The 13,126-nt window shown below is 41.3% G+C and overlaps 1 protein-coding gene across 1 annotated transcript; it reads right to left on the bottom strand.

The window, feature by feature from the left end:
* Nucleotides 1-2,030: 2,030 nt before the first annotated feature.
* Nucleotides 2,031-2,960, bottom strand: LOC308565782 (olfactory receptor 5AK2-like; the record flags this gene model as incomplete). The annotated part of the gene is made up of 1 exon (XM_081155384.1): nucleotides 2,031-2,960. One exon carries the CDS (start codon nucleotides 2,958-2,960, stop codon nucleotides 2,031-2,033), a length of 930 nt encoding a protein of 309 aa, XP_081011510.1.
* Between the last annotated feature and the right edge of the window lie 10,166 nt (nucleotides 2,961-13,126).

The raw sequence follows: 13,126 nt of genomic DNA, 5'->3' as shown, positions 1-13,126 counted from the left end.
TTAAACGTATCTTTATACACCTGAAATATTGTGTAATAACGGAAATTCCTCACCAAGGAAAAAACCACATCCTCACCACATCGGTCGGGGACTCTTTTACTCTAATGTCAAAAATGGTAGGCGGAGTTGTAGCTCCATGGACGAGACGGTCAGTTTTAGATAAGGGTGCACCTTTATATAGCAAATTATAGCAAATTGAAATATAGCAGATTAAACCTGTGGTTGATGTGGTCTTAATAACATATGCAAATAATACAGTAAAGGCACATAATATCCTTCCTTCCTTCCTTCCTTCCTTCCTTCCTTCCTTCCTTCCTTCCTTCCTTCCTTCCTTCCTTCCTTCCTTCCTTCCTTCCATCCTTCTAATCCTTCGATCATGTGTTCATCCATATCCTTCCCAGGCAACACTCAGCCGATTTGGTTCCCTTACTCCATTTCCATTACCTCACCAGGCATGAAGTGACAATTCCTGGTTTTGGGGTGGAACTTGTTAGAACTTGGGCTAGCCCTGTTGCTCCCCCATTTCCTGCACACCCTGGAATGATACATGGCTGTATTTTACTTACATCAGAGTTGCCTCCAGATTCCCTTCTGCAACTGGTGCAGGCTGACTGCCCACCAAAGTCTCTCTGTGTGGTTCCATCTAATTGGGGAGTTTATAGCTGGGGCCTTTGGGATCAAGGTTTGTTCCCTTGAGAATCCAAAGTTCCTGGAGCTGAGATGGGATTGGAATAAACAATGTTCAGTAGTTATTTTCTGTTGAGGAACACTTAAGCTTTCTAGAGAGAATACATTTAATTTATTATTAATGTTACTGTCATTAGGGACTGTGTGTGCATGTGTGTGCGTGTGTGTGCGTGTGTGTGCGTGTGTGTGTGTGTGGTGTGTTGCCTTCTTAAAGAACAACTTTTAAAAAATTTTCCTGGTTTGGAATCAGGTTGAGCATCTTTTTATAGGTCTAAGAATCTGTTTCAGTCTAGAAAAAGAAAATAAAGTAAATTGAGGGCAGATGGTCCCTAGCATGACAAGGAGCATTATTACTATTTGGGAATATTTTATATTATCACTTTAACTATTGTTTATTTATTTAAAGAAAGAATTTATTCGTGATTCTTCCCCCCCCCTCCCCAAAAATGTATGCATTTCAAAAATCAGCCCTGAATAAAGACAGCTTTCTTCCAGTTGTGCCTTACAGCCATAGTATTTCAGATAACAGTCTGTGGACTAAGGCTGCTCACCACCACAGTCTAGATACTGAGCAGTTCCCAAGCCATAAGGGTAACGTGTATCGCCCTCTTATAGCCACCCACTCTTTCCTTTCTTCCCTTCCTCCACCCCTTGTCGCTGCCTCACTCCATCCGTAACCTGTTAACCTGTCCTCCATTTCTAAAATACCGTCATTTCAAACATTCAAGAAGCATAAATTTAGAATAAAGAGGGTAACTAATGTCCAAAATTAGTCGTAACATCACATAAATGTGTTTTTTTAAGTGCTAGAGGATGTAACTAATAGGCGGAATATTAGGTAGAAATCATAATGGTCCAAGCCATACTATGCTTTCAAATAAGTTTATTTTACATTTGGGTTTATGCAATAATTGGAACAGAACATATGTAGAACCTCTTTTTCGACAATTTAGGGAACCCGTTAAAATGAATGGAAAATAATGAATGTCAGTTTTAAAATTAATTATATACAAAATTGGATTTTTCTGGTCTTTAAGAACATAGCTGAAATAGTTGAAACAACCAAGTACTTTGTAAAGCCCATGCATACTTCTTAATATTTTAAATAATTTCAACAAAGCCCTTCTTCACTGGTAGTATGAGATGTTTCTCAAACTGTACGCAAGGGGAAAATTAGTCCCAGGAGATGTTTCTATGTTTCCCACATTCTAGAACTTATCTGTTGAAAGAGGTGGCATTGCTTTAAGATGTGAACGTGTTTCCAATTTCAGAAACATTACACAGTGGTGAAATACCTCTCCTGGGTGCCTTGAGGTGCTGAATTTGAACCATTTGGGTCCAATCTAGAAGAACCTTTCCCCTACCACTTTTAGAGCTTCCTTCACTTCCTTATTTCTGAAACTGTAGATCAGGGGGTTCAACATGGGGATCATGATTCCATAACATATGGAAGCTAGTTTCATATTCTCCTGGAAATTGCTAGAATGAGGCTGTAGGTACATGTACGATAAGGTTGTATAGAAAATGGTGACTATTGTCAGGTGGGAGGCACAGGTGGAGAAGGCTTTTTTCCTCCCCGTGGTTGAAGACATCTTCAGGATGGCAACCACGATCGAGATGTAGGAAAAGATGACGACCAGCACAGTGGCCATCAAGTTAAATCCCACAAAGACAGCAAGTAGCATAACATTGATGTCAGTGTTGGAGCAAGAAAGGGCGAGAATTGGTGGAACATCACAGAAAAAGTGATTGATGGTATTAGATTTGCAGAAGGACAGGGAAAATGTAAAACCTGTGTGCACAGAAGCATTTAGGGAGCCCATGATGTATGAACCAGCTACCAAGTGGACGCAGACTCTTTGGGACATGACAACGGAATAGTGAAGTGGGTTGCAGATGGCCACGTAACGGTCCACCGCCATAGCAGCCAGGAGGTAACAGTCACTGGTCGCAAATATCGCATAAACCAATAATTGCATAACACAGCCCCTGAAGGATATCGATCTGTCTCCAACTATGAAGTTTTGCAGCATCTTGGGAGTGATAGAGGAGGTATAGCAGATATCAACAAAAGCCAAGTGTTGTAAGAAGAAGTACATGGGCGTTTGAAGTCTGGAATCTGTCTTGATGAGCAGAATCATCCCGATATTACCCACCATAGAGGTCACATAGATGACTAGAAATACAACAAAGAGGGCGTACGGAAACTTGTATTGGGCACTGAGTCCTAGAAGAAAGAATTCAGTCACTTCAGAGCTATTTCCTTGTGTCATGGTTACCGAAAACCTAGAAAGGACCAAGAGGAGGGCAAAGAAAAGAAGGGAAATCTTTGTGACTTCTTGAAAGACGAAAGTGTCTTGCATTTTATGTCACTTTTTTTGAATTAGATTCTCAGGCAGACATTTACAAGAGGGTTTATTGCTTTGCAAATAGTTCTAGTTTCTTGATAAGAAGCAACCACATTAAAAGTGATAGGTGAGCCATGGGTTCATTTGCTAAATGTAGAAGATTTCATAGAAGACCGACCTCTAATATGTGTAATTCTAAGAAATATAGATTAAAACATGTTTTCACCATATTAACCAGGTATCCATATCTGTAAAACAATGTTAAAATACGACCTTCAACCCTTTCAACAACATAGAGCTTTTCTCATTCATTTATCAATTAATCCTGGCTCAGACTCCTGAAATTTGTCCATGTGGAGATAAAGCAAAATGCAAAGAAAAGGAATTGGTTAATCTAGGTAAAGTGTATGCCAGTGTTCCTTGTACTATAATTTTAATTATTATAAAGGTTTTATACTTAAAAATAAAAATCTAATGAAAATCACAGATAAATAGGAACGCTTTCCTACGGAAACAATGGAGAGAGTTTAGCAGCAAGAGTTGTGCACTAAAGATGCTTCTCAAGACTGTTATTGAGCAAAGAGGAATATAGTCACTGGAGAAAGTCTCAGAAGCATAGAGAAACCACGAGCTTAGGCAATGGTAGATGTGGAAAAATTGGAGCAGTGCAGGATAATAATATTGTCCATGGGGAAGTGATACACTAAAAATATCAGCTAATGCTGATACATTAGATTGGAGGGTTCATTAGGTTCATGGTGTTCTAAAATTCTTGTACTTTAGACTTTTACTTATATGTATATATTTGCAATAATTACAAGAGAATAATTTGTTTTAAGTTTAGGGGAATAAATTTTAAAGTCAACCACTCTAAACAAACACAATAAAGGAGATGAAAAGAATAATAGAAAATATCAAGACAAATAGAAATCACCAGGGAAGGCATAGATAAGCCCAAATAAATTAGTAAGGAAAATAAATATAAATGGATTAAAACCATCATTAAAATTCAGAGACTGTCAAATTGGATTTTAAAAATGTTAATCAAGCCAAGTGAATATATAATAGAAAAAAGTGAAGAGAAATTAGACAACTAATGATTAAATAAATAATGGTATAGAAAAGAATAGAATATTATGCATTAGGGAAAATAAATCATGAGCACTACATTTCTTAACCCAAAGCTTAGAAACATAATGTTGAGGAAAAGAGCTATTGACTGTTTGATTACATTACATATACTAGCAGGACTTCAGTGGTATTGGTGATATTTTAAATCCATAGCTATTTGTTGGTTTCAAGTGTTCATTGTATATTTTGTATTCCTTTTTGTAATTATTAACTATTTTTGTATGTATTTTACACTCTTAGGTTGCTGTTAAGCACAGGTTACAGACAGCAGCTCTCAGCAAGTCAAAATGCTGCCAGTTTTTTAAAATCAAAGCCACATCTCCTTTAAAAGATGTTCAAGAAACAAGAGTATTACTTTTTAGGGGTTAAAAGAGGTCAATTAAGTCCAAAGGAAAAAATTGAGCATCTCAGTTGTTAAAAACAATATTCATAGGCTTAGGGTCTAAAATGGGAGTTAGTTATACCCACAGTCCTCAAGTTCAATTGCGATGGTGACTCTCTGTGACAAAACTCAGAGTTAATAGTGTCCAAAAGGAGATACAAGCCAAATGCTGTTTGACTTTAGAGGAAAGATCTCATATTGTTAGAAGGACCTTGTCAGGGGAACCTTCCTTGAAACAAGTAACTTCAAAATTGGTTCTAGAAATACGTTTGGGATTGTGTAAGGTGGAGATCTTTACAGCCAGGGAAGGCAACTCCAAACGGAGAAAGTACTTTAGGAAAGCTAAGGGCAAGAGGCAATAGGGACTCACGCTATATACAATTAAGGTGTGTTGCTCTAATTAGTAGCATTTTCTACATTAAATCACAACAGACTTTTCCTGTACCTCTTTCAGAGATATTCTGTCCCCCCCCCGCCCCCGCTTTCATATTGAGATGCAACTGACATATAACAGTGTGTAACTATAAGGTGTGCAATGTGATAATTTGACACATGGATATATTGCAAAATGTTTACCATATTAAGGTTAGTTATCACATCCTTCACCTAACACAGTTACCATGTTGTTGTTATGGTGAGAACATTTAAACTCTACTCTTACAGCAACTTTCAAGTACACAGTACAGTACTGTTAACTATAGTCACCATGCTGTGCATTAGATCCACAGAACTGGATCTTATAACTGCATCTTATAACTGGAAGCTTGTAGCCTTTTATCAAGATCTTATATCCCCCGCCCTCCGGCCTCTGATCACCACCGTTCTGCTCAAAGGTATTCTTAAGTAAAGCCACTCTTGAGTCTAGACCTGACTTCTCCCTTTCCCAAAGTGTTAGCTGGTTCCTGAGCATGGGCAATATCCGAGGCATTGTTTTAGGTACCGAATATCCCAAGTGCTCCCCACTCGCCCTTCAGCAGCTCCTGCTACTGTTTCCACTTTTCGAGTTTCTGGAGGATGATTTTCTGGAGTCTGCAAAGAACCAAAGATAAAAATCCTGGGCTATTTCTCCAACTTCTAGGTTTGGATTGTCCTTCCAGACACTACAGTGAATGTCTGTTTAGAAAAGTATACTAAGAGTTACTTTAAAAAAAAGGTCATTATTTATGTTAGAATATCCCTTTCTGCATTTGCTGCAGCTGATATTTTTGCTTTGGCTACAAATGGGGTATTTATTTTTGAGGTTTGTGGGATTAAGATCTGTTCCCATGAGAATCTCAGACACTGGGGGCTGTTGAGTGTATAGTATTGAGTGTCCCAGTTGAGACCATTAAAAAAAATTTTTTTTTCAAGTTTCTGTCCTTTAGGGACTTTTTGTCTTGTTTACTTCCATGAGCTTAGGGACCATCTGGCCAACCTGGGGCTGATCTTGGATTTTGTAAACCTGCTTTTGCATAGTGGATCTTTCACTTACTCCAAACCTCAGTTTTTCCAACTGTAAAGTAGGACTAAGGAACCACATGTGGCTGTCTCAGCAATGCTGGAAGAGCATACGCACATGCAGGTATACATCCTTTGACTCTCAGTTCACTCCCTGTGACTTAGATATCGTTCCCTTTCTTCCCAGAGCCTGTGGGTGTATATCTACCCTTTGTTCCTATGTGCTAATTGCTAACTTGAATCCCTTATTTTCTTTGGATGGTGAGCCTCTCGAACGCATGCATACTTATTTGTGTTTGTGTAGGTCATGCCTAGCACGGAGTCTTGAACTACTTTGTATCCAGATCTTCATGGAATAAATAAATGAATGCATGTGAATGAATGGCATGATCTCTGACGGAGAAATCTACCCTTTCTATTTTATAGCGATGACTACTCGGAGCACAGAACCAACACCAGGAATAGTATTAATGTTTGCTGAGGGTTTGCCATTTCAAGGCATTGTGTGATAGGTTTTACATGTACTATCTGGTTTAATCCTCACACGACCCTGTTATTATCTGCCTTTTACAGATAAAGGAGCTGAGGCTCAGAGACGCGAAGTGAGTCAGCCACGACTACGTGGACAGCTCAAGATGAACATGGAATTCAAGTAAGTCCATTTGAATCCAGAATTTAAGATCTTAGTCGCCAGGCTGAGCCAGACCCAAAGTTTGAAAAGCACCAGAATCTTCTGTCTTCTTGAAGAAACACATAAATTCGGTGATTCTATGTTAAATGTTCTATGTTTAGGCAATAGATATTATTAACACCTACTATTTGCTGGGCACTGTTCTTGGCATGTGGGACACATAGGAAGCGGGCACATATGTATCCAACTCATGGACTTTGCATCCTAGTGTGTGTGAGAACAGACTGTAAGCAAAGAAACTTACCAATAAACAAGACCACTTCTGATGTAAGAAAATAAAATACTGTAAAGTGAAGGTGGCGAGAGGAGACCGCCCGTCAGGAGAAGCCTCCTTATAGAGATGGTACAGCGGGGAAAGCAAAGCAACTGAGGGAAAGGCTGGCAACTGGAGTGAGCTTGGCTTGTGTGTTCCAAGGACAAGAAAGCAGCCTGGAGGGACTGAAGGGAACATGTTACACTTACGGTCAGAGACCCAGCAAGGATCTTATCATATAGGGCCTCAGGGAGTGATAGGGAGTCATTGTAGGATAAATGGGGGAAATGACATTAGATCACTGCACTGGACGGATTGCTTTTGCTGCTGATTGTTGTATAGATTATAAGAGCAAGAATGGAAATCAAGAGCCCATATATGAGACTCTGTGGTTTTTGATTGAGAGATAATAGTGGCTTGCCTAAGATAGTATAAGGGAAATGGAGATAATGGTACTTTAGTGTACTATTTTGAGAAGGTAGACTTTAAAGGAATTGCTTTTGGTTTGAATTTAGGAAGTGAAAGAAAGAGGGAAATGAAGCCTGACTCCTAGATTTTTGTTCTGATCAATTGTGTGAATGGCGGTGCTATTTAGCTGTGATAGAGACGACTGAGTAGGTTAAAATAAAGTGCAGATAAATCAGATAAGATATTCCAAAAAAACCCACAGAATCAATCTTCCATGTAATTGAAACATAAAGTGGGTTTCAAAGGCTTTGTAAAGGACTTTGTCAAAACTGGAAATGGTGAAAACCTGCTAACGGGTACAGAGGGGTCTGAGGAGACAAAGATTGGATTCCCTGGGCCTCTTTAGAGAACTTCTCAATAGCTGAGTTGCACAGTAAACAATCCCATGGAGCCCCCTCGGCAGCATGGGGCAGGTGGTGATGCAAGGAGCTTGCTGCAAAGGCAAATGGAAACCAGGCGGCCAGAGCTCCCGTTCCAGCTGGCCCCTTAGCTGCTCAAACTGCCCGAGGGGGCGGCCAGCTGGAGGCCAGTGGGTTGAGGTCCGCTGAGCGCCTGACAGCCTCCTGTAGACATGAGCAGGTGCCCCACAAGGAGTCCAACAGCTTTGAGAGAGCAGGAGAAGCTGGTCTCCAAATCCCAACCTTCTGATATTCTACACTGTTCCTTTTCATCTGAAGCACCAACCTGTCTATTCCCACTCCACCCTGCTACACACGAATGTGACACCTACTTGGACACCTGGCTCTGTTTCATTTTGTCACCCTCTTCGTGTCAGCTGATACTTATGCTCTGACCCTCAATTTCTAAAGGATTTTTTGATAGGGTCATTTCCTAAGCTAACAATGTCACCATGATCATTTACGTAGTTTTATGAACAGCAAAAGGTGAAGTTTATAGTGATACCATTTTACTGGATTTTTCTGTTGTCCAAAATGATCCATGCCTCATGGTTTCCACATGGCGAGGGACTTTGTTACAAAAGGTATAGAGGCTCAGTCATTCAACTGTGGCACAGAGCATGTGGGGTAAGGAGTGGAGTCGAGGGAACGGGAAATGGGGCTTCTACCCGGCAAAGCCTCAGCCTGGAGAGCTCACCCCACCGTTTGCACCACCTGCAACACACCAACCACAGAAAGGCTCCCACCGCCCTGGGCCTGACTGCTATTTTAATTTTGTTAAATGTATTGGGGTGACATTGGTTACTAAGATTATATAGGTTTTAAATGTACAATTCCATGATACATCATCTGTATATTGCACTGTGTGTTCACCACCCAAAGTCAAATCTCCATCTATCACCATATATTTGACCCTCTTTGCCCCCTCTTTTACCCCCTCACCCCTGTCCCTCTGGTAACCACCATACTGATGTGACTGTCATCTTTATCTCCAGCCCCGGGGACTGTGCTGACCATAGGCCCAGCAGGCCCTCCCCTGAGAGAGGGGCTCACGGGCTGCGTGGACATACTCAGCCTGTAGTGGGCAGGGGACTTCCTTGGATGGGACAGGTGGTCCTGCCCAAGTGCTCTTCATCAACCTGTGCTGGACATGGTTTCTGAAGGCCTAGCATTTCAGATTTTTTTCAATATGAACCCAATTTAACTTTCCAGACTTATCTGCCAGTGTTCTAACTAATTAACGAATTATTTATTAAAACATTTGTTGGATACTCACTTAATAACAAGCAATGGACTGGGGCTGGTGAGAAAACAGTGAGTAACAGCATCAGGGTCATGGCCCTCATGGCGTTTCCAGTTTAGTGGGGTACAGGCAGAAATAAATTGAATCCCTGAGGTGCACAGGCCATAAGAGCTTATAAAGGGAGAATTAACCTGGTCATTCAAATCTGTGAAGAGTTCCCAGATAAAACTATGCCCACAGATAATAGAAAATTAGTTTTGAATACTGCTGAAAAGCCAAGGCAAAGCACACTCATGAAGAAATGACTTTAAGTGACAGTGAGGAAAAACCTGCTACTAGCAGGTTTCCACACTCATAAGCACCTCCTGTTCTGCTCTGTGAACAGAACCTGTTCCTGCCCCAGGGCCTTGCGTCAGGTGATCTTGCTTATTAGGATCTCAGGGTGGGGTCCTTCACATTCTTCCCACAGTCACCTTTCCCTGACCCCCTTGGCCAAACGAGCTCCCTGCTTATTATTTTTTCTCACGACACCCTTTTATTTTCTTTATATGTAATCATCTTGGTTTTTCTTCTATTGATTTGTTTATGGACTGACTTCTCCAGTAGAGTGTAAGCTCCCAGAGGCTGGCTCCTGCCTCTTTTGTTCACATCACCAGCATCTGACCCATGTTAAGAGCTCGATAACTGTTGCCAAAGGAAAGAGGGTAATGAAGATAAATATGTACCCATAAATAAAAGATGGTGGAAGGTAAATGTATGCATGAGAAGGTTCATTCTATTTTGAGTTAATTGATTTGGCAGAAAGTTAACTATGTTACAGTCCCTTAACATAGCAAACTTTCCTTAAAATTCCCCCAAAGAGGAAGCTGCTACTCAATTTTCACCAATTCTTTACTGAAGAGAAGAGATATATGTTGTTGTTTGCGTAATCTGAGGTTCATTTTTAAATGTAAGCCCCCAGACACTTATTTTAAAATGCACAAATAAATAAGAGGAGATTAATAGATAGAAAGGTAGATGGATAGAAAAGTTTACTAACACGTTCAAGTTGAAATTTAGGTGATGGGTTGTACAGATGTTCACTGTAAAATTCCTTCAACATTGCTGTCTGTTTGTGAACTTTCACAAATGATGTTGAGAAAGAAAAAAATACCTGAGCATATCTCTACTCTCAAGAGAGTTTAGGTTCAATCTCCTATACTTCCTGCATCTTTAGTGTTGATGATTATATGGTTAGCAGGGAAATACTCAAGAAAGTCCTTTATAATATACTGATGACGCAATAATCATTGCATAATTTGTCTACTTATGTTTGGCACGATTTCCTGCCGTGAGAACTGTGCACTCACCTGGTGAACTGGAAGTGTGGGTGACTAGGACCCCTGGCTCTCTCCTATTCCTCCAGCCTGAGCTCTGGGTGCTGGTCCCAGGGGCTTGAATACAGCCAGACCTGGAGGGTGGCTCGTGGGTCTTACTTGTTGCAGCAAGAGGGATCATTTTCTGGCTTCTCACCCACAAGCCTCTCACCTGGGGAAAGCCTGTCATGCTGTCATTGCTAAAACGATTCACTGCCTTTCCGTGATGTGTGTCTGTGGGCCTCTCTGGCCTCTCTTGCTTTTGGTGGGTCTAGGATGGGAGGGACCCTCATTGTAATAATAATCAGCAGCATCGGATGGGTGTCCCCAGCTTGTGAAACTATTTCACTTGCCAGCTGTTGAAACGATTTCATTTGATGGGTGTTATTGGATTGCTCTGACTGCGCTCTGATGCCTGTAGGCCAGGTAGGACCATGCACCACGCCTGTTTTCACATCGAGGTATGAAGTATATAAATGACCTGGCCGGTTTCACGGTAGAGTATTAAATTAAAGAGCTGAAATACAAATCTAGGTTCCTGACTTCTAACACAGTCATCCTTGCTCAGTGTCTCTAATGTGTCAGGCAGCTCCTACTTCCGTGGATCTTGCAGGCTAGGGTGGAAGACAAATTAATTAAGGAATCACACAAATGAATGTAAAATTACACCTGTAGTAGTTGCTATAGAGCATATCCCAGGAGGCCATGACTTAGTGGAGAAGTTTCCCTGGGATCTGCAGGTGAATGACAGCCAAGCAGATGAGCGAGAGCAGGGAGAGTGACAGAGAGGTTCAGACGCTCACTGGGTTTAGGAGCAAAGACCTTGTGGGAGAAGGACTGTGAGGACTCAAAAGAAGCCATTGGGGCTGCAGCAGAGAGAGCCTGTGTCAGTGTTATAAGGTGGGCACAGTGCACGGGGAAGGGCCAGTGCAGGCAAAGTCTGTCTGCATTTTTCTGGGTTTGTCTTCATTCAGAGAGCCATGGGAATCCATTGAAGTGTCCCAGGTAGGGCTGTCATGTAACAATCAGGAGTCATTAGAGCTCTTCAGTAGGGAGGGCAGAAATGGAATGCCCTGCAGGCTGGATCATCCAAATTCTAATTCAGTGCTCAGACAAAGACCTAGGAAATTTTCAAAGGAACAGGCCTTGGTTCCCCTCCTCTGGGAAGTTTACTGAACAAGTAATAAAGATATAGTTATGTGTCTCACCAGGTCCAGATACCAGTCACTGAAGGGGGAGAGAGAGAAATCAATGAGAGATAGAATTCAGGAAAAGGACTGTTTTATTGACTAGCACTAAGCAAGTTAAAATTTACTCCATTATAAACTTTTGTTCTTACCTAGCACCTTTTTGGAACCGATTTCACGTTTCCCTTACATAATCTGTCTAAAGCTCCCAGGTTTGTTCAGTTTCACAGTAAACAACTCTGCTTGAGGAACTGCATGCAGCATGGGCTAGGTCTGACCTTGAGGAAGGAATGCCTCTGAGGTAGCGAGTGTCCAGAGAGAGATCTCGTTGCTATTTCTAATGACTAAGAGAACAGATGATGCGTGAGTATCTCTGGGAGTTGGACCAGAGGAGACAGAGAAAGCAACAATTGCGCTCCACTCCCACTTGCAACCCTAATTTCAGGCAGGAGGAATCATCTATAGATCTACCAGCAGGATCTCGGCTCTTGTGAGATCCATCCAGGGCTTACATTTCTTTTCATTCCCTACCCAACTTCTCAACTGAATATCACTAGTATTTCAACGCTCAGTCCTCCCAGATTTTGCTTTCTTAGCTTTGGAATGCATGGCTTACCCCTGGACATGTGAGTAATGTGATGTATTTTCCTTCATTGCCCCATCGTGTACCCCTGTGGCCCCCGCTCCCTCTGCTTTAGCCCCAGTGGCTTCTTTCAAGTCACCATGCTTTTTTCGGCCACAGAGTCTTTGCTTCAGAACCCAGGGATTAAATTAAGAAACAAAGAAACCCAATTATTTTGCAGAATTTGGAAGAAGGGACTGAAATGCTTCCTGGTGGAATTTCAGACAACAGGTAAACCCCTAACCCTGACTTGCTTGGAGCTGGGGATGGAGATCATGCTGTTTGCTTTCTCTCCCTGCAGCCAAGGTCATCCATAAGCTGCCCCCACGAATAGATGAGCAAAAGCCCAGACACACTAAACATCAGTGTGCCAGCTACAGAGAGTGTCAACTCGTCCTTTGAACATTGAAACTCTCCTGTCCTAAGACATGCTTAATTCGGTTCCAAGACTGAAAAATGCCTTGACATAGCCCATGGTCTACCTTACAGAAAACAAATCCCTTTCTTGCAGTAGGGTCACCTGATAGTGAGGTTTGGCAGCTCTGTTTTGGTGGGAAGGGATTAGGCAAACAAATCTTATAGTTTATTCTTGGGCAGAGGACAAGTCCCCTTCAAATATAGAACCTTAGCTTGCTGTTGGGACTGAATGTAGGAAGCGCCTTTAAGAAATTTTATAACTTGGAAACAAATATATATACACATTGATTCACATGTGCAGTATAATAATGAAAATCTGAAATGAATATGGAATATTTAAAGACATTTTAATGTTAACTATACTCAACGTTTAAAGAAAAAGAAGTTCAAGCATTCAAGAGAGGGATAAACAAAAATTTCGTGCTTTGACAGGAACTTCTTAAATCCATGATGCCCTTCTAAGAACAACTGCCCTGTTTTTCAAAAAGTGCTTCATCCGGGGTCTCT

The sequence above is a fragment of the Miniopterus schreibersii genome, assembly GCF_964146895.1.
Source record: "Miniopterus schreibersii genome assembly, chromosome: 12".
Taxonomy (NCBI): domain Eukaryota; kingdom Metazoa; phylum Chordata; class Mammalia; order Chiroptera; family Miniopteridae; genus Miniopterus; species Miniopterus schreibersii.
This window is presented reverse-complemented; position numbering and strand designations above follow the sequence as displayed.